The 20,934-nt window shown below is 40.0% G+C and overlaps 1 protein-coding gene across 1 annotated transcript in view; it reads right to left on the bottom strand.

Annotated features, from left to right (window-relative positions):
* The window catches only part of LOC117557422 (integrin alpha-5-like), a 72,377-nt gene that overhangs the window by 30,272 nt on the left and 21,171 nt on the right, over positions 1 to 20,934 (bottom strand). Inside the window, exons 5-17 of the mRNA XM_034233256.1 lie at positions 19,357 to 19,418; positions 19,155 to 19,200; positions 18,863 to 18,988; positions 15,136 to 15,180; positions 14,480 to 14,523; positions 14,333 to 14,389; positions 10,662 to 10,714; positions 7,230 to 7,432; positions 6,346 to 6,537; positions 5,506 to 5,551; positions 5,311 to 5,424; positions 3,438 to 3,493; positions 2,584 to 2,741 (exon numbers count right to left, since the gene is read on the bottom strand). Of these exons, the coding sequence (XP_034089147.1) occupies positions 2,584 to 2,741; positions 3,438 to 3,493; positions 5,311 to 5,424; positions 5,506 to 5,551; positions 6,346 to 6,537; positions 7,230 to 7,432; positions 10,662 to 10,714; positions 14,333 to 14,389; positions 14,480 to 14,523; positions 15,136 to 15,180; positions 18,863 to 18,988; positions 19,155 to 19,200; positions 19,357 to 19,418 (1,202 nt within the window). The remainder of the gene's footprint in view (positions 1 to 2,583; positions 2,742 to 3,437; positions 3,494 to 5,310; positions 5,425 to 5,505; positions 5,552 to 6,345; positions 6,538 to 7,229; positions 7,433 to 10,661; positions 10,715 to 14,332; positions 14,390 to 14,479; positions 14,524 to 15,135; positions 15,181 to 18,862; positions 18,989 to 19,154; positions 19,201 to 19,356; positions 19,419 to 20,934) is intronic.

Raw genomic sequence — 20,934 nt, 5'->3', positions numbered from 1 at the left:
AGAGGACTCTTTAAAGTAGAGACACTACATACTGATATACACCTGAACATCAGCAGGAGAGAACTCTTTAAAGTAGAGACACTACATACTGATATACACCTGAACATCAGCAGGAGAGGACTCTTTAAAGTAGAGACTCTACATACTGATATACACCTGGACATCAGCAAGAGAGGACTCTTTAAAGTAGAGACACTACATACTGATATACACCTGAACATCAGCAGGAGAGAACTCTTTAAAGTAGAGACACTACATACTGATATACACCTGAACATCAGCAGGAGAGGACTCTTTAAAGTAGAGACACTACATACTGATATACACCTGACATCAGCAGGAGAGGACTCTTTAAAGTAGAGACACTACATACTGATATGCACCTGAACATCAGCAGGAGAGGACTCTTTAAAGTAGAGACACTACATACTGATATACACCTGAACATCAGCAGGAGAGGACTCTTTAAAGTAGAGACACTACCATACTGATATACACCTGAACATCAGCAGGAGAGGACTCTTTAAAGTAGAGACACTACATAACTGATATACACCTGAACATCAGCAGGAGAGGACTCTTTAAAGTAGAGACACTACATACTGATATAACACCTGAACATCAGCAGGAGAGGACTCTTTAAAGTAGAGACACTACATACTGATATACACCTGAACATCAGCAAGAGAGGGACTCTTTAAAGTAGAGACACTACATACTGATATACACCTGAACATCAGCAGGAGAGGACTCTTTAAAGTAGAGACACTACATACTGATATACACCTGAACATCAGCAGGAGAGGACTCTTTAAAGTAGAGACACTACATATTGATATACACCTGAACATCAGCAGGAGAGGACTCCTTTAAAGTAGAGACACTACATATTGATATACACCTGAACATCAGCAGGAGAGGACTCTTTAAAGTAGAGACACTACATATGATATACACCTGAACATCAGCAGGAGAGGACTCTTTAAAGTAGAGACACTACATACTGATATACACCTGAACATCAGCAGGAGAGGACTCTTTAAAGTAGAGACACTACATACTGATATACACCTGAACATCAGCAGGAGAGGGACTCTTTAAAGTAGAGACACTACATACTGATATACACCTGAACATCAGCAGGAGAGGACTCTTTAAAGTAGAGACACTACATACTGATATACACCTGAACATCAGCAGGAGAGGACTCTTTAAAGTAGAGACACTACATAGTGATATACACCTGAACATCAGCAGGAGAGGACTCTTTAAAGTAGAGACACTACATGCTGATATACACCTGAAAATGTGCATAATAGGGCCTTTTTGAATACTGTTTAACCAACAACAATGGCATGGCCCCTTTAAAGGAACACATGGTTTGTAAACATTCTGACAAATGAGGGGATGTTGGTGCATTTCTACTCAAAACATCTCTCATCCCGTCAAAGAGTAAAGTGCTCCGATCATTATGTCGTTACAATGAACGTCTATGACCTAAGTGTTTTTGGCAGGCATTTACTTTGATCAGGTCACCGTTGAGTGATGAGAAGATTGGTACTGTACCGGTTTCACCTCAAATATCACTTCAACCAGCAACTTCAAACCCTGTCTATTAGGAGAGGACTTAAACCTGCCAGTGGGTTAACTACAGTCACCTGGGGCTGCAGGTGCAACACAGCCACTGATTAGATGGGGCCGGGAATAACAAGCGGAACATTTGTGAAAGATAAATAAGGCATTTTGAGAGGCTTGAGATGATTGGCCTGAAAGAAAACTTAAAATAACTTAAAGTTCATGAACAATCTGTCTAGTTTTCAACGTCAGTGCAGTGCATTGCTAAGGCTACACGAAAAGCAATGGGATTTTTCCATTTGATGTGATTTCGTGTCACCATCGCTAGGCTAAAGGTGGCTTATGTTTGGCGTGATGACATTTAGTAGTTTATTTAGTCACTTGTTGGCAACCGCTCTTTAAAGACACATAGAAGCTTCGGACATGCATGTAAGAAGGAGTATTTAATGACATATTTTAAAACAAAGAATCTCTTCAGCTTGTGTTAGACACAGACCTTTTCTTAGGCTTCTAATGTTAGACTTGGAGACTAAAATGTGAACTCATTCTAAACTCATTCCTGCACCACTCTATAGTAGGTTTAAAACATGTCAAAAGAAGCTGGGAGAAGGGGGTTCATATTGTGGGGAAAACCTCAGAATTCTTCAGATAACATTCTTTACCATTTATTTTAGATTGAAGTGGAAAACAAAAAAATATATTTAAAAATCACACTTAAGCGAAGAAAACATCTGAAATTCTCTAAGGTGCTACAATAAGACATTACATATCCCTGAGAGGCAGCTATTTGACTGTGTACATACTGAAGTAGGTTTAACAACATGTCAAAAGAAGCTGGGGGAGGGGCGCCATATTGTGAGGAAAACCTTTTTCAAAAATTGTGTTTGAGGTTTAAGCAAAAACTTAAAATATATTTAAAAATCTCACTTTCGCGAGAACACATCTGAAGTTCTCTAAGGTGCTACAAAAACACATGTTATATCTCATAGAGGAAGCTGTGTGACTGACCCGCAGGTAGATCCTGGTCTCATGGCACGAGCGTTCTCCGTTCTCCAGGCTGAGGGTCTTCAGCAGAAAGGGCTGCTGGCTGTCCAGGAACAAAGTCCTCCTGATGGACTCCTTCTGGCTCAGCTTCACGCTGTCCAGCTGGACCTCCACCACAAAGCCTTGGAGATACACACATATAAAAACACGCAAGGTAAGAATGTAGTGAACATACACTGTAGATCTATATGGCTGTTTATACGCATACAATATATTATACATAAAAAACATGCATATGCAGAGGCACACACATATTTGCGTAAACAGTATATACTCTTTTGGCATTTTACTATTGTCAATACTGGCTGCCAATGGGTGCAATGTTCACTGTTATTCGCAATACACACATTATTTTAATAGAATCTATTCATTTTGTATTACCAAGGATGTCTGCTTATTTGATTTATTATTATTATATATGCAAATGCACACACATATGAAGTGGTAAACGTTCATATAAACCACCGTGCTGTTCACAGAATGAGTGCATTGTTGCAGCCCACGTGACAACAACTATGCAGACAACACACACCGGTGCACTTTAAGTAAACACACACACACTTTTCTAAACTGCTGCAGCCCACCAAGTTACCCTCTGTTTACAGGACTGTTCTTTTATCTTGATCCTAACTGGCAAATTGACCACAGAGAAGTCCAGCATACTTGTGGCTGTGCAAGGAAAGCAAGGTAATAGGGACCATGTGTGTGTGTGTGTGTGTGTGTGTGTGTGTGTGTGTGTGTGTGTGTGTGTGTGTGTGTGTGTGTGTGTGTGTGTGTGTGTGTGTGTGTGTGTGTGTGTGTGTGTGTGTGTGCCTCACCTAGATGAGAGGGGAGGTGCTTCCCATTAGCCAGCAGGCAGAAACCGATGCTGACACTGGAGGTTGAACACAGACAGAAATATGAAGAACAAAAACTTCAACACTAATCTCAGACAGATGTGTTTACACTGATTTGAGGAACTTCTGTATATCCATTTATTTTCATGAAATCAAACCCCACGTTCAATAGTATTTATGCACAAAGGTTTTTCTGGAATTGCCATTCGGTGTATTTACAGACAGTAATTACCTCTCTATGGAGAAGTTACTCACAGGTTTTCAATTAAGACATTTTACATTTTTTTTTTAAATCTGTTAAATGTGTTTGAAATATTCCCATTTTGTCACTAAATCACATTGATTACAAACAGTTTTGGAGGTCACTCGGTCGTAGTTATTGACATTATTTACTACTGCATGGCTCAGGACTAATCATTCATTTGTCAGACTGATTATTAGAGTCGAATACTCGATTCTGATTGGTCAATTTCGACATTCCAGAGGTCTGCTATTTTTTGCTAGGAGAACGTTGCTAAGGAGAGCACACCGTTGCTAAGGAGAGCACACCGTTGCTAAGGAGAGCACACCGTTGCTAAGGAGAGCACACCGTTGCGAAGGAGGACGCTCTAAACAAGGGACTACAGTATGTACAGTCAAATAAAACCAGTAATTATCAGTACAGCGATCTGCTGGATCAAGACTCCTCAAAGTAACCAACGACTACAGTACTTCCTGCTGGTGTTTACAAAACTCCTAGCACTAATGTTGCTGTTACCAAGGGTGTAACCATATCAAACAGGCTAGAAATCTTAATGGTTAAATCTCTTAGTTAGAAATCCTTAAAGTAATCAATGCCTGGAATCTTGTAAACGTTCACAACTCGTTCATTTTGAGGAAAGTGAAATCCCTTTTCGAACCTTTTCAATGTTAATAATAACCACTCTCTCCACCATTTCATCTTTCCATACGACTACTCCACCTTTCTTCCACTTCCTCCTCTCCGCTCCTTTCATCCCCTTTTTGTTACCACAGCAGCAAAAACACCAATAAACACAAAAGACGTACTGGTATTAACCTAAAGGGCAACATGTTAGGTGGTTTGGTAAATGCCTCTTACGTCAGTCTAAAAATGTTCCGGTTAGCGCAACGGTTAAACTGAATTTGTGGAAAGAGCTTCATTAGGATCGAAAGCAGGCTAAAATGTTCCCCTTTTCTTTCACTGGGTCTAAGAATACTGAGTGTGCAGTTCGGAGCGGCTCGAACAGGAAACTGGCATTAGTCATTTGACATTCTGGTGAGGAAAAGTTTGGAAAGCTGAAACTGAACAAAGACGTGTGTTTCAGAACATTGGTAAGACTTCCCATGTTCTGTTATTGTCGAGGAACTCTTAAGCCTCTCTCAAGATCTTTCTTAAATCATTAAAGAAATACTGTGCGCTGGATCAAACGGTGTATAATCGTTAAGTTAAGATTCAAATGGAAAGCTCCACTTGTACATTTTATAGGACATGGCAACCATTTTTAACGTACATGGAAGGTTTGAAACTGTCTACTCTTCCCTAACTGATTCTTCATTTTTTATTTTTTTAAACTGAATTAGAAAACAGATTTAAGTCAACCATGACTAACATTGATCTCGACCTTATGTGTTTTGTTGTTGTTGTTTTTTGTGCTGTGATTTCAACCATCTGTTTGTCTATCATTTTAAAATGTGGTTGTACTATTAATCTTGTCTTATTCTGTTTGGGGGGGGGTTAAAAAAAAATGGACAACCTGCACACATGTTTTTTTTGTCATTGAAACTGTATGTTGTTTTAAAAAAAATTTAAAAAATGATTCAAATGGAAAATAAGGAAAATAGTTGACGTCCATACCATGACACGGTGGTGGTTTCAGTTCCTGTGATCAGCTCACAAGTCTTCTCCTCGTGGTTAAACATGGTCGGCTGCACCGTGAGAGAAGCACTGGCGCTCACTATTGGTCGAGCTCTGATGAAGAGACAGAGAATGAAGCCATTAGAATGAAAAGAAGATACTGTTGTAACTATGCTACAAGTTGTGTTCACATACCTGTATAAAACTGCTTTATCAGCCCCAAAAGCACCAACTATCAGATCTGCAAGAAGGGAAAGTTGCATGAAGATATTAGAGCAGAGGGCAAAGTGTAAAGGGATATATCAGATTCTTTAGTTTAGTGGGGGTAATGATCCACATTCAGTGTATTACATTTGCAGAAATAGTACCAGGATATGAGTAGACGGGGGCATCAAAACATATTTTTTGTTGAGTTAAAGAAAGTCCCACCTCCCAAAATCATACTAAGTTTAAGTGTGTAATATAATTCGTTTTTTTTTACCTTTTTTACCTTGAAGTTAGACAGCCATTTGTGACGGGAACATGTTGCCTTTATCGAGCAGTTTCTGGGTTCTGTGAGGTCAATTCTTGATTTCTTTAAAGAAGCTTTGGTAGCTTTGGTGAGGGCAAAGATGTCCAATATGGCTTCAGTTCCCTGTAGTAAAAGGCTCTCTGACAGCAAGGTTGGGTGTTCAAAATAATCTAAATATAGCCTATACTTATGTTGTATGTGACGGGACTACGGATGGAAATTAGCTCAAAGCTAAAATCCGGCTCATTTACATTTCAAAGCATTACTTTATTTAAAATGTTCATTAATGTGCATTGTCCCGGTTCAATAAACGATTAAATGAAAAATACCTAAACTGATATTGATTTTTTTGAAGTGGCTTGAATCTGTTTTGCTGCTGCTCCCATGCAGACTGATGGAGCCGTGCCAACCGCCTGTAGGCAATACACTGAATATGGATAAGTTAAGTACCTAATTCAACCCCACTTGAACCCCATTGAAAAATCAAAACAATCCATTGCATAAATCATTGATTTCTGCAGTACCTGGATAGCCGTTTTGATCGAGGTCGCTGTTGCCTCGCAGGGAAAAGCCAAAACTTGCTGGGAAAGAGCTGGAAGCCCATTGGCCGGAGAGAGTCTGAGTGGGCGTGTCTATCAGTCCTTCAGCAAAGCCATTATAAATGAGAACCAATCCCTGCTGGTCGTCCCCTCCATAGGGACAGCCGATGGCCATGTCTGTTGGAAATAACATCAACACACGATATTCAGAATTTCATGTTTTCTCAAACTGTATTTACACGGTATATCTCACACACACATCTCCATTTTAGTTGTATGCTGACAATGAAGCTTTTTATAAGCTAGCTACTAAAAATCTAGTGATCTCTCAACTACGACTGCATTCTCAGGTCGCTTATCGAACCGAGGAAGTCTTGGCTAAACTGTTTCAGCCAGCGATTAACCGTTAATTTAGCCTCATCAGGAGGAGGCTGTGGCTCAGTGGGATGGTGCGCCGAACTTATTGTGCTGAACTTTGAATCAGGGGATAGCAAGTTCGAGTCCCACTGCAGTCAGCATGTCGTTGTCCTGTGGGGATTGTCCACAGTACTGAATGTATGTAAGTCGCTTTGGATAAAAGCGTCTAACAAGTGACATGTAATGCAATTTTTGACTGGTAGTCAAGATTACTTGCTATTGAGATGTTGACATTTTAAAATGTTTATTTCTAGTCTTTTACTTTGAATGTCTTTTTATGCTTCTACAACACAAACATTTCCCAACTTGGGATCAATAAAGTACTTCTTATCTTATCCTATTAGGGTAGGTTGGTTGGGCCATTAAAAAAGTCCCTGATTATTTTATGGTGTTTTTATATAACATTATTTTTGGTTTATGGTGATTAACTTCTTCATATGTAGCAGACCTACCGTTGAATCCGTCCTGGTTGAGATCCCCCAGCGGAGCCAGCGAGGTGCCGAAGCGACTGAAGGCCTGTTGACCAATCAGATGGCTCGGCTCCAGCATCAGAGGGGCTCTCTGCAGGTAAACATACACCTTCCCCAGCTCCTCCAGACGACCATCGGACCCTCGACGCATGAACATCGGAGCGCCCACTATCAGGTCATCCAAACTGGGAAGACAAAGGGAAGAGAGATTAAGACTTGGGCAGATATCCAAACTGGCAACAGTAATAAGTGATTAACATTTGAGAATATCAGCTTAAACATACTTTAAGGAGTTGTTCACTGGTTGAGCAATCTCAATGTAATACTGACTTTTAAATCCAGGCTGAAGACTTTCTTTTTGCCGCTACTTTTAATTGAACTATTCACATCTTACGCTGCACTGTAACTATTATTCATGTACCTTTGTATTCATGTTTATCTTTGCTTTTTAATGTTATGCTAAAAAGTGCTATATAAATAAATGTGCCTCGATGATTCACTATGACCTACTTAAGAACCCCAGAGAGAAAAATGGCAATTTCTATATTATAATCTTTCTTAATGTCACCATGTCCGATTCTCTGCTAAATGATAAAAAAGATTTACAGCACTTGCATCGTAAGTGTTTACATTTACAAAGGCAAAGTTAAACAGTAATGTGTTAGCCAGTTAAAAGGAAGCACAGGGATATTTGTCTTCAGAGAATTGTATGTCTTCATGTTTTGTTTTCATTGCGGATCCTAAAGTAGGAAATAAAAAGGAACTGTGATTGAGCCCCGACAAAAACAACCACGGTCAATAATTTGATAACTTTCCGGATATGTAAGGATTCAAAATTACTACAAGATCCTGCTTTGCCCTTTTTACTTATTCAGGGTATATGCAGGAATCCTGAAGTCAAATGTAAAACCTTTTAAAACCTTTTTTAAGACCCTTTCCATACATTTTAAGACCTCATCGCCACTGAGTTTTAACCTGTAACCTTGGCGACACACTTTACCTCACATTGACTATATACAGTATTGATTGTCCTTCCTCCTTATCTTCCAACCATTTGGACGCAGACTTGCATTTCCCCATGACGATGTTGCTTAGCAACCGGCGTAAACGGGCCTTCGCGCTATCAAGCAGTGAGCGTGCGATGTCCTGTTCAGATGACGTCACACCCAACGGGATGCCATCAATAAACTACACAGAATCACACTACACACCTACGCCATGATTACATTCAGGCACACTGTAGAACACAACCTCTTTGGACCATTGATATACTTATTGAAAACAAGCTACAAAATGTAATACCTTGGAAAATACCGTTTAATACTTTTTAATAGCCTTCATTTTCGCTAAATTGATTTATCAACTTTTAATACTTTTTAAGACCCCGCGGACACCCTGTTATTGACTAAGTATGTGGTTTTACAGCAATGTCGTTGGTGGCTAAAACAAAGCTAGCTAAAGCTTTGGCTAGCTTGAGTTGAATGTAGCTAACATTAGCCGCATTTGTTGAGCAACGGAAGAACCAGCAAAGCTTTCTGTGATTGTTTGTGCTGCTCTGCATTCTGAAATAATTTTAAAAGTATTAAAATAAGCAGTTTTTCTAATTAACTCGCTTCCAAAACAAGTGTGCAAGTTAGCGTACTTTAAAACACACTAAGAATAAGTCCTGACTGATGATATAGAATAGTGAACAGTGATTTTGGGGAAGTGAAATCAACAAAAGGAGAACTTTGGGTATTTTCAGAAAAGTTCATGACACATTGGAGTGACAGGGTGACTGAGCATGAGCTTCAGTTTCAGTGACCTCATCTTTGCCCTTACACTTATTTCCCCCATTTTGATCTCTATTTCGACAGTTTTTACCATCGTCTGTCCCACCGTCACCCTAGCCAAATAAAGGTTCATCTTCGTCTTAGTTTGATCTCAAAATAGTAAAGAAAACAGAACTAAAAAGTGAAAGATATACATCTGTAGACTGTCTGTCAGATAAACACTATGAAGGGACAAAATACAGCTAACACAAATTCAAAGTAGGATTTTAAAGGTCCCCTATTATACTGTTTCTCATCAATATGTCACAGGTCTCAGATATATACAGAGCCCGTCTCTGATTGGCTGAAACACCAAACAGATCTTTGCAGCATCCCATAATCCCCTCTGTTTCAGCCCTGTTTCCAAAGTGCTGATTCTCTGTCTGTTACTTTAGATGAAAATAAGGAGCCCCTCCCCACGCCCCTCTGAGAGAGATTTGGTTACAAAGACCTCAATAGGCGCTTTCACACCAAGTACTTTGCCGTACTTAGTTCATCAGAACTCTTTAGTTCTCATGAACTAAGTACAGATCGCGTTCACACCGGAATAAGTCCCTGGGGAGGATTACGGCCCGTCTACACTACAGGCATCGAAAAAGCTTGAAGCTGGGCGTGTCTGAAGCTTGGCGATTTTTTGCGAGCAACGCGACCAACAACCAATCACATGAATCTCCCGCCCCCGGCATACAAAGCAATAGCAATGTTAAAACGAAGTAAACTGGATATAAACTCCCCAAACAGGCGAAAACCTACCAGTTTCACCCACTGTCTCTGCCACCTCCCCCATGCCTGGCTCCTCCGGTTTGTATCCCGGTAAATAGTTCTGGTCGTAAAGAACCGGGTGATTTGCTACCGTAATTTCTCGTTTGGAATATGAGGAAATGAACTGCGGTCTGGCTCTCCCAGCTTGCACGCAGTTTGATTGGCTAGCGCTTGTACTGGCGGGAATTGCAAAAACAGGATTTGATTGGCTGACGCCAGCTTCGAGCAAGCATCGAGCCTCAAAAGTTGAACATTGTTCAACTTTTGACGCAGAAACGCCTTGCCATGCTACCCACAATGCAGTTCGGCGAAGTTTGAAAATATCCTACATCACCCCATTCAAATGAATGGGCGAAGCGTTGAAAGCATTTTTTGACGCCTGTAGTGTAGACGGGCCGTTAGGCAAATGAAGCCGCTGACGTCACTTCTTCTTCTTCTGCTTTGGGTTTACTGGCAGGCCGCAAACCACTTCACGGCGTATACTGCCGCCCGGAGTCCCCGGCCGGAAGTCCCCGGAGTTGGGGAAGGCTTCAGTAGAAGCTGCTGGGACTCCCAGCAACTTCTACTGAAGCCTTCCGAGTAAATCGCCAGAACGCCGACACCTCCTCATCTCCACCACTCCCATGTTTTCTTTTGTGTTGCCAAGTTATTCTCTTTCCGTTGGTGTGCTGGGCTAATGCTAATAATGCTAATGCGAGGAAAATAAAATGGCGGCTTCACAAAACGTTTTGAGGGGACACATGTTGATGTAGAAAAGACATGAAAAAGTGGATTTTGCATAATAGGTGACTTTAAAAATGTTGTTAATTTTGTCTCCAGTATACATGAGCCATCCACTCACCCGTCGTTGTTGATGTCGGTCGCTGCCACTGCGTATCCGAAGTAAGACCCCATCTGGAACGCATTACAAACAAGACCAAGTTAGCCTGTAATCACACCACGGTGCACAGATCCCTTTCTTTTTCTTTCATTTTCTTTCTCCATGCCCTTTTTTCCTCTTTTGTACTCTCCTTCACCGGCCCCAGAAGCTTTCCTCTTCAATCTCTCAATCCCAAAATCCCCTGGGGTCTCCTCTTCTCTCCCTTTTCATGGAGCTCAGTGTTCGAGCTTCTGTAAGAGGTAGGGGGTCCTGGGATCAGGAACTCAAACCCCTTTAAAACTCACTCGGAGTAATACACATGGGCCTTGGGTTTTTCCGGTTACATTTCATACCATATATGATAAATTAGGGTCAGGTTATTAGCGAGTATTGTTTCAAAGTGATATGTACACAGAGATTGGAGACCCTTGTGAAAAATGAGACAAAATATCAGGGTTGTCTTCCTGTACCACACATGCAGAACAGCTCATATTCACATAAATCAAACTAATGATCTGGACAAAGTTCCGATTCATTGCGATATCCCGTAAGAAGCTTTGCCAGATAGATTTACACTCTTAATAATATGATCTCCGCTTCCTGTAGAGCTGAACCACAGGGATTGTTTACCTGACCTGAAGTGATATCAGGGAGCCTAGAAATAACATGAAATATATTAAGGAAGTAACTTATATTTCCGTAGTAAATAGTGGTTAAGCCCAACATTGACATATTATCACCTTTAGGTTGATATGGTGAACAAAGGTAGATGCAGATACAGATACAAAACTATGTATGTCCATTACCCCTTCCGCTTTGTTGTTGTTTTGTTTTAGTATTATAAAAATATATCTTATGGCCACTTATAGTAGTTTTATCTAAAGGACTCAAGGAATAAATCACCTGTTACCTCAAGAAATGCTTTTTTTAAACTAATACCAATGCTGCATTTCTTCTGCATAGAGAAGCTTGGCTCTAACCAATTAGACCTGCTTTTTTTTATATATTTCCAGACGTTGTTGATAGTGCTTTTTAGGAACCATCTCAGTTGGGGTTCCAAGTAAGTTGCATAAAATAAGTTGAAACTCTGCAGACCAGTATCAGCGAGGATTGTCACAAAAGCTAGACCTGCACAAAACCATCCTGCGCCGATGAAGCCAAGCTAACGTCAAACTGCAACCACAACTTTTTTATCGCTTAACTCAAGTTCTCAAAATGGCAAGCCCCCAAAACTACGCTCTGCAAAGACTTTCTGCTGTTTGGATTCCATTGAAAGGATCCAGCGAGTCTTGCATTTAAGATTATCTTGCGGTAGTTTGAAACTGGCGATCCTAAGGCTATGATTTGGTGGTACTGATCAAAGAAATGAATGTATAATTGTATAATATGATTAAATTGACATGCATTTTAACAAAGAAGAAATTCAATACTTAAAATCAAGATACTGAAAATCATAAGCGATCAAAACTCCAAGCCAATAAAACCAGAACAGTCCGACTTCTTCAACAACAGTGGTCAGATACCTCTAGAGATCTCAAGTGAAAAACTACTTTGGTAAAAACAGCATGGTCCCTGAGGCATGACACATTGTTCTGTGATTTGGAAACACAAATTGTTTTTGTATGCCAATGATACTTGGCTGTACAGAAGAAATATTGTTTACTGGCTTAAAAAAATACAAGATTTAAGGTTTCATTCACCAAACAACAGGGGCCTCTTTCACAAAGACCCTCTGGGGTGTTTTTTGCAGCTGACTACACAGAGAGCAGAGAGTCCATTAGTTTACCTCTGAACTCTCGCTATGACTTAACAGTTTACTCAGCGCTTTGAGACTGACACCTCTGAGCTGATGACCTCCCACACTGAACACACACAGACACACACACACACACCATGTATACATCACTTCAGGGGACATTACATTAACTTAGATGCATTTCCTGGAGACTTATCCTAACCATAACCAACACATGCCTAACCCTAACCCTAATCCTAAACCTAAATCTAACCAGGTCTTCACCCTAAAATTAATGATCCCCCTTATGGGGACCTCCAATTTGTCCCCATAAGGGAGGCGAGTCCCCACACGTGACTGTGTAAACAGATTTAGGTCCCCACAAGTATAGTAATGCTAGGCAACACACACACACACACACACACTTTCTCATGTGTCTGGGATCACATTCTCTATCTTCTTACTGTGTTAAATTACACAATAAAGTCACCAGTAAATCAGTTGTTAGCATGTCCAGATAGTTTTGCATGTTTTTCAGTTTTGTTTTGCGTAATCGTTCCTCCTTTCGATGCCAAAACAGTTCCCAAAGCGACTTCATTTCAGTTCTACGCAAGAAGAAATTCCAAAGTTGATCAAAGGTTTCATTTATTCTGCAACCACAGTTACAGTAGTCTGAGTCAGACAAACCATGAGGGTAGCTTTGAAAAATACAGCCTCTTTAGTGCCAAGTTCCCACTGTATGTTTTCGCCAATTCAGTAAGGAAGTACAGTTTCCATCCATCAGTTTCTTTGTGCATTTGCAATTGAAAATATGAGTGGATTTAAAAAAAAACTTGAAACGCACTTGCCTGAGAAGTAAAAGATGGTATATAACGATACATATATAAAGGAAACAATTGTAACCTAAACTTAGCTAATAAATCCTTTGCGTAGATGAAGCAAATTAGTTTCATGCCCACTATTTGGAACACGGAAATAAAAGTGACGTTTTCAATACGTGCCTCTCTCCTTTCAATGGAGAAAGCCTAGTTTCAGCTGAACTTTAGAAAGCCATTTTTTGTTACAGTGTAGGAGTAAGGGACATTTTGTTTTTTTAAATAACACATCTTCTGGTTATATTTTAAGAACTATGACTAACAGCTCAGCGAGTGACTCAACCACACTACACAGGGTTCATACACTTTTTCACCAATGACTTTCAATGACTTTTCAATGACTTCTCCATGACCTTTACCTAATTTTCCATGACCAATAACATTACTCTTTCTCAGCGGTACCACTGAAAATTGTTTATTTTAACATGGAACAGGAAAATAACTTCTGCATCTAAAACATGTTGTGCCTATCTAAAACAAATCAAATAGTAGGCTTACTAGCTTCTACACGTTAAAGCAACTCAAATCTCTCACCAGCAAAACACCTCGTCAGTTAAATGCCATTTTACGTTTCATTACTATACGATACAGTATTTATTATCGTTATAGAATTACTATTTCGGCGATTAGATAAAATATAAATTATATATGATGCAACTTTAGTTACATTTCCATGACTTTTCCAAAACTTTGGGAAAAATATTGTTTTCCATAACTTTTCCAGGGCCTGGAATTAGCATTTTGAATTTCCATGACTTTTCCAGGTTTTTAATGACCGTAAGAAGAACCCTGACTACAGGACTTCCTGATTTAAAAAGCACATGCTCAATCAATGCAGTGACAACATGAACACTAGTCTGCTCGGCTGTTTCTGGGTTTGGGTTACAGATTTTTAGGAACCTTGAGCTGCATACTGTAAGCTCAAACTCTGACCCTCTCCACAGGGCACATTCCTTCTCCAGCCCTCCAGCCAATTTAAACGTGTACCCACATAATAAAATGGGGCTATATTACAGAAAGTCTCCAGCCACATGTGCACATACCTGCTCTCCTGTCAAGTTGAGCAGAGACTTCAGGTCCTTTCCATTCAATATGGACACCTAGTGCGACGGAAAACATAGATTATTAAGGTATACTGCATGTTTATACTTTTAAATGTGGTTTTTTTCTGTTAAATCGAGATTCCTTACTACACCATAGAGCATGAGTCCTTTAGGAACTCCTGTGATGAAATCTGCATCAAGGAAAGCAAAGGTTAGGAGATTTCAAAACAACACTGATGACAAAAACACTACATTTACCAAGTATATTTGTCTTATATCTAGTCAGAATATCTCTCTACACTTGCTATAAGACACAATAACTTCACAAGTAACAATGCAGTGAGATATCGGGTGTTTTGAAACTTATTTTTGTTCACATATTTATTGGAAAATCACCAACTAACATCAGAAAACAGAAAACGTTTGAGCATTTGCGGCTTATTTTGTAACACAACATTTCCTGATTCTGGTCAAATATAGTTCAAAATAAGTTTCCCCAGCTCATTTATCTAGATATCCCATCTTACCAAGCACATTTTCACTTATTCTATTGGCAGATATGTGTACTTATTTCAAGTGAAAACACCTTGTTTTTGCATTGTTTCCAGTGCAATGAACAAAGACATCTCATGAGGTTTGTTTGTATTTTATTCCCCTCTAATTGTTCCTGCTTCCAGAAAGACTTAATAATCCCTTTCCACTCAATCACGTGTGTCAAGGCTGAGCAGTTAGACATTCGACAGAGTTTGACCCTGTAGTCAGCCATGCATGTTGTCTCTCTGTACTGTAAACATGACCCTCACCTTCCTCATCATCCCCACTGAACTCGCCACCAGCCACAGAGTAACCTGCAGGAGGAACAAAGATTAAAGACATTGAGAATGAGAGCAAACAGCTGTGGTTGGAAGTGGTGAATAACATTAAAAAGGTTTCATAACATCAACTGTTTTATTGTGTGGGTTATAAGAAGTTTTAACAACACGTAGCTATAGTATATTTTTGTTTAATGATGTTAGATTAGCAAACTAATTGCTCTTTTTTAAATAAGTCTTAAAGCTAGCTTCAGCGAGCTAACCACGCAGCACAGATTACACCCACTAAAGAACGATAGCAATTTACATTTGAATCTCCAAAAGGTCAATCATGACAGGTCTTTTGCTTGTTTATAATTATGGTACGTTGCAATCTCCCCATAGACACACATCTCCCAGCTAGAGATAGAGGTTTTAGTCTTTCTGGTTACTAGTCAAATAAATAGCCTTCACACATTGTTGTTGTCCGTCATGTAGCGCATGTAGCATCATTTGTTTACATCAACTGACAGTTTTAAATAAGTCATATTTAAATTTGGATATCTTACAAAGTCTATGTGTACTTAATTTACAATTGACTTCATGCTTTGCAAAACCTGGTGCCTTTCCAGAATATGCAACACACTGCTAACAGTTCAGTCAGATATTAGCGCGTCTAAGCTAGTAGCGGCTAATGTAGCAAAGAGCTGCTAGCTTCAAGCAGAAAGGCGCCTGATACAGACATCTGGCAAAGCTCACTTCTTTCTTACTCTAAATCCTAACTTCCAGCGATTGAGTTGCATTATATTATCCAAAAAGGAACTAGCAAAAGTAGCTCTGGATGTTTTTCTGGCCACTTTTTAGACAAACACGTATTGGCTTTCTTCAATTTTCTGATTACAAAGTTGACAATGTGACATGAGGTTGCGGTTAGAGGAATGTTTTATCGTATAAACCACAAATTGTCTCGTAAGCAGCTAGCATGCTTAAGCGCTACTTCTATTCTACAAGGTAGCTGTGGATTGTTGGTTTGGTCACTTTTTAAACTGGTCTTTCCATCCTTATTATGAACTCCTTATTGATGAGTGAGACCGCTTTCCTTTGCGCTGAGTAAAGACAACAGCAAAAAACGAATCTAATTGTAAATGGTGTCAGTAATACTATTATAACTGAAGCAAACTTGATAGAAAATAAACCTAGCATTTTTTGTAAAGAGAATAACTAAATGCAAATGTTAAGGCTGATATGTTGAGAAAAGGTTTCCCTCAATAGGCACTATTTTATTGGAGTGCAATGCTAAATCAATGCGGTACTCACACGACCAAAACCTATAAAACTATATATAAATATTCCTCAGCCATCTGGAAGGGGGTTGGGGAACGATCAGAAACCCGACAGCATTCCCCTAAACTGTGGCCTTAAACTCCAGGCCCCAGTTTGAACATTTGGAAGAAGTTAATGACGGCAAAATGTGTGTCCTGAGGCCAGCACCAGTCACAGTCACGTTTACGCTGCTATGGACCGTTTTGCACTCTTCTTTTTTATATATATCCTTGCTTACTTGAAGTAAACGGTTATTTTGTGTTTTTATTGTAAATTATTGAGTCTTCTTGCATTTTAATGTGTGAGTTTTTGTATACCTCATGACTATGGGAAACAGTATTTCGATCTTTCTGTGGATACAAACATATTTTGAGATTGACAATAAAGTTGACTTTTTGACTCTAAAGAAAAGGGTCATCAAGTTGAAGTAATCAGAAGCTTACTGTATATCCCCTTGGGAGTATTATTGTGCTCAATCTATGTAATGGTGATCTTCCCATTAGATGATGACCTACAGTATCTGCAGTCAGGTCATGAGTCATGCTTTCACTGATATTTTTGGCTTGATTGCAAAACAAGAGGAAAGGTCAAGAAAGTCCAACTGCTGTTTTCCAGTTTTTCCAAGTACAAAGTTGACAATTTGCAACGAGGTTGGTGGAAAGACTTCTTCCTCTAGGGCACATGTGTCAAACTCAAGGCCCGGGTGCCAAATCCGGCCCGTGGTGGATTTAATTTCGGCCCGCAGGATAATTTCTAATTACTATTAGATCTGGCCCGCCGGTATATTGCACGCACACCTTCACTCCATCCTGAGGGTCTCCTCATCTCAGAGCCTGAGCCCAAACATTGATGACCCTGCACCCAAGATGAGATGCCGAGTATCTGAGCTAGCATCACAGAGCAGCACACTGAGTTTAATGGATGTTTCCTTCTGCACTTTCTCTCTCAGGACAACAGGGCATGTTTGGTTTTCTCTTTGAGGGAAATAGTTTTGTTGAAGCTGTTGTCGGCCTGTGGAAAAATGTACTCATAAGAAATGACTCTGGAAAAGCTGCAGATAGAGCCATGAGAAATGAATGCAACTGATTATTTAATGTTTCATGTTGTTTTTAAAGGCAATAACTTAAGTTTTGTTAGTTCCAGGTTTAATATGTGCAATAAGTTCATTTCAATACGTTATGCAATAAACATTGAACCAGTCCGGCCCTCGATTAGTACCCATTTTTTTATTTTGGCCCATTGTGTATTTGAGTTTGACCCCCCTGCTCTAGGGAGTATGAATGTGATAAGAGAACTTTAGAAGGATATTCAGTTCGATTTAATTTCAATGTTAGAATTAGAGGTTCTAATTACCTGCAGTCTGAAATGAAAAACTCAATCATTTGTTTTTAAGGTGATGGTTTTTTCCTTGACTTACCAAGGTCCTGGTCAAAATGTTGACCTCATGGTGGTGTTAGACAAAAGGTCAGAGGGTTTCTAACACCACCAATATTAACCTTTGGGAACCATGAATATCCCAACCTCAAATGTCATTCTGCTTTAAATGTTAATACAAAAAAAACAACCAACTTAAGTCATAAGTTCTTGCTGCTGGCAGGTGTTAAAATGTACAGCAGCACTAAAAGAAGACTATCCAATATTCCAAAACACCATTAGCCAGAAACATTTCCCCTTGGACCATTCAAACACACTGGCCTGCCTTCCCTCTTATTGGCTACTTGTTGTTGGTTAGTTGGATTGGTTAGGCTTAGACTTGAGGAGTGAGTGTGAGAATCACTAAGCCAATCAGAGGCCCCATCATTCTGCATAATAATGAGCCATGTTCTTCTGTTTGTTCTCGGGATGGTGAACATTTTGGAGCATTGAGCCTTAGGAACAACGGTCATTTGTTTTGGGGATAAATGGCTGTTGGGCTTTCGATCCAATGGGCCATGTTTGGGTTAGCATGCTACCTGATAAACGTAATTGTTGCAGTCTGACAATAGAAGCATAAATAGTGTTTGTAATGTCAGTCGTACTACTGTTAGGTAGTTATTAATACATGTGAGGGCAACTGTGGCTGCTAGGGAGTGCGGTCGTCTTTCAACCACAGCCAGTGCAGTCAACTTGTCGATGTATCCTTGGGCAAGTTACTTAAACTTGAGTTGCTCCCGAAGGCCAACGGTGTGTGTGTGTGTGTGTGTGTGTGTGTGTGTGTGTGTGTGTGTGTGTGTGTGTGTGTGTGTGAGTTCCTACTTCCTACTTCCTACTTGCTTCCTAGAGCAAGTGGTACTGCTCTGTATGAATGAGGTGTGAAAGGATGAATGAGTACATGTAGTATGTTGAGCGCTTTGAGGGGTCGCAAAGACTGGATAAAGCGCTATAAGTGCACTCCATTTACCATTTACATGTATTTGACTCAAGTGTACTTCCTCACCCAGGTAACTGTCGTCGTAGTTCCCCTGCGCCTGTCGGGTCTGAATCTGTCCGGCGACAGACAGTAGAAAGTATGAAGGGTAGTAGGCCTTCACAATCTCCTCTGTGGTGGCTGAGATCAGCTGGCCTGTGGGATGATTGGTTGACAAAGGGTTAAAGGTCAGGGGTTAAAATAAGACATGTGACTTTTGAACTCTTGCTCCTGAACTAAAGCTTGTTTAAAGACAAAGGCATTGATTTTATGAATCTTTTGAAAGAAAAATCCATGCTGTTTCACATTCTTTGGAGCTCACCTTGCCAGTAAAAACTGCCTGGTCCTCCGAGCACAACCCTCCCGTCCTGAAACACACAACAGTTACATCATGAGTGTCAAACAAACTCTACAAATCTGATGTAAACAGCATAATCTCCACTGCTTACTTCAATCAGAGCAGATTAGCTATTTGTTGGATTATGGGGGAAGCGGGCAAAAAGTCCAACAAATGTTTATCTTACCTTGGTGAAGTCTGCACTAAATCCACCTTGACAAAAGCCCTGTCCAACAGGTCCATGTCTTTCTGCAATGCACAGCATCAAACATGGGACACTTAACATAACATTTAATACACATTTATAGACATACACAAAAAAACTAAACAATCTGCTGTGTTGAGAGCGGAAAGACAAAAGAACAAACCACAACAAAAGTCAAAGTTCAGGGAAGATTTGTAGCTTTTACTTTATCTCGTGACTGTTTTAACTATCTGGTTTAGTCAATACGTTTAAAGAGTTGACCTGAATTGTAGACAGCAACTTTTATAATATATACAGGTAGCGATATACAGAATATTTAGCACAAACATATTTATACAAACTGTAAAAATGGTAGAAAACAAGTTAAAAAGAGAATAGAAGTAGAACTTTTAAGGTTTTTTCTTCTATAAGTGCACAGGCTTTCAACAAATATTTGCACTCTCTTCTCTATCCACTCATATGGATAGTATCAGTGTTCTGGGAGTATAACAACTGTGTGGTTGGGACATTCCCGACCTTAGTACTCTGTATATGCGAGAGAGAGTACAACCTCTAATTTACTTACTTTGATTTGGGCGATAATCTTGCTCTAAGTTATTGAATGATTTGGGGAATTTAGGGCTGTAAACAGGAAGTCAAATGTCGCCATGGACTCACTTAGCTTTGCAAACCAACGTTTTTTTAGCCTACATTTGTTAACAGTCATACAAGTACAAGTATGTTGAATAAGCGCTTAGCAATACCTGTTTGCAATGCACCCAGGTACAAACAACTATCACTGGATTACTTTGGCATTGACGAAAACTTCTCTCCGACCTCTGCAGCTCATCCAGAATGCAGCGGCTCGTCTGGTCTTCAACCTTCCTAAATTCTCCCACACCACTCCGCTCCTCCGCTCCCTTCACTGGCTTCCGGTAACTGCTAGAATCCACTTCAAGACACTGGTACTTGCTTACCATGCTGCGAATGGATCTGGCCCTTCCTACATCCAGGACATGGTTAAACCGTACACCCCAGCGCGTGCACTACGCTCTGCATCAGCCAAACGACTCGTTGCGCCCTCGCTGCGAGGGGGACCCAAGTTCCCAACAGCAAAAACACGTAGGTTTGCTGTCCTGGCTCCAAAATGGTGGAATGAGCTCCCCATTGACATCAGGACAGCAGATAGCTTACACACCTTCCGGCGCAGACTGAAAACTCATCTCTTTCGACTCCACTTCGAGCGATAGAACTATTAACAAAGCACTTTTATACTAATAAAGGACTGGCTTATCTAAAGCCAGTTGAGTAGCACTTGAAATGTGTTATCTCTATGAAACCTGATGTACTTATATGATTCTGTTTTCTTCAAGTTTGTATTTTGTTGGTCGAACGCACTTATTGTAAGTCGCTTTGGATAAAAGCGTCAGCTAAATGCAATGTAATGTAATGTAATGTAATGTAATGTAACGAAAACTTAAAATCTTAAGTAATACAGGATTTTAAAGGGGGCTTTCTTAATCTGGCAGAGCTAGTGTTAGGGCTGCTACATTTGGCATCTCCCCTCTGTAACTTTGGCCA

Source organism: Gymnodraco acuticeps, unplaced genomic scaffold (genome assembly GCF_902827175.1).
Source record: "Gymnodraco acuticeps unplaced genomic scaffold, fGymAcu1.1, whole genome shotgun sequence".
NCBI lineage: Eukaryota > Metazoa > Chordata > Actinopteri > Perciformes > Bathydraconidae > Gymnodraco > Gymnodraco acuticeps.
The sequence above is the reverse complement of the archived record's forward strand: the minus strand, read 5'-3'. Positions and strand labels throughout refer to the sequence as shown.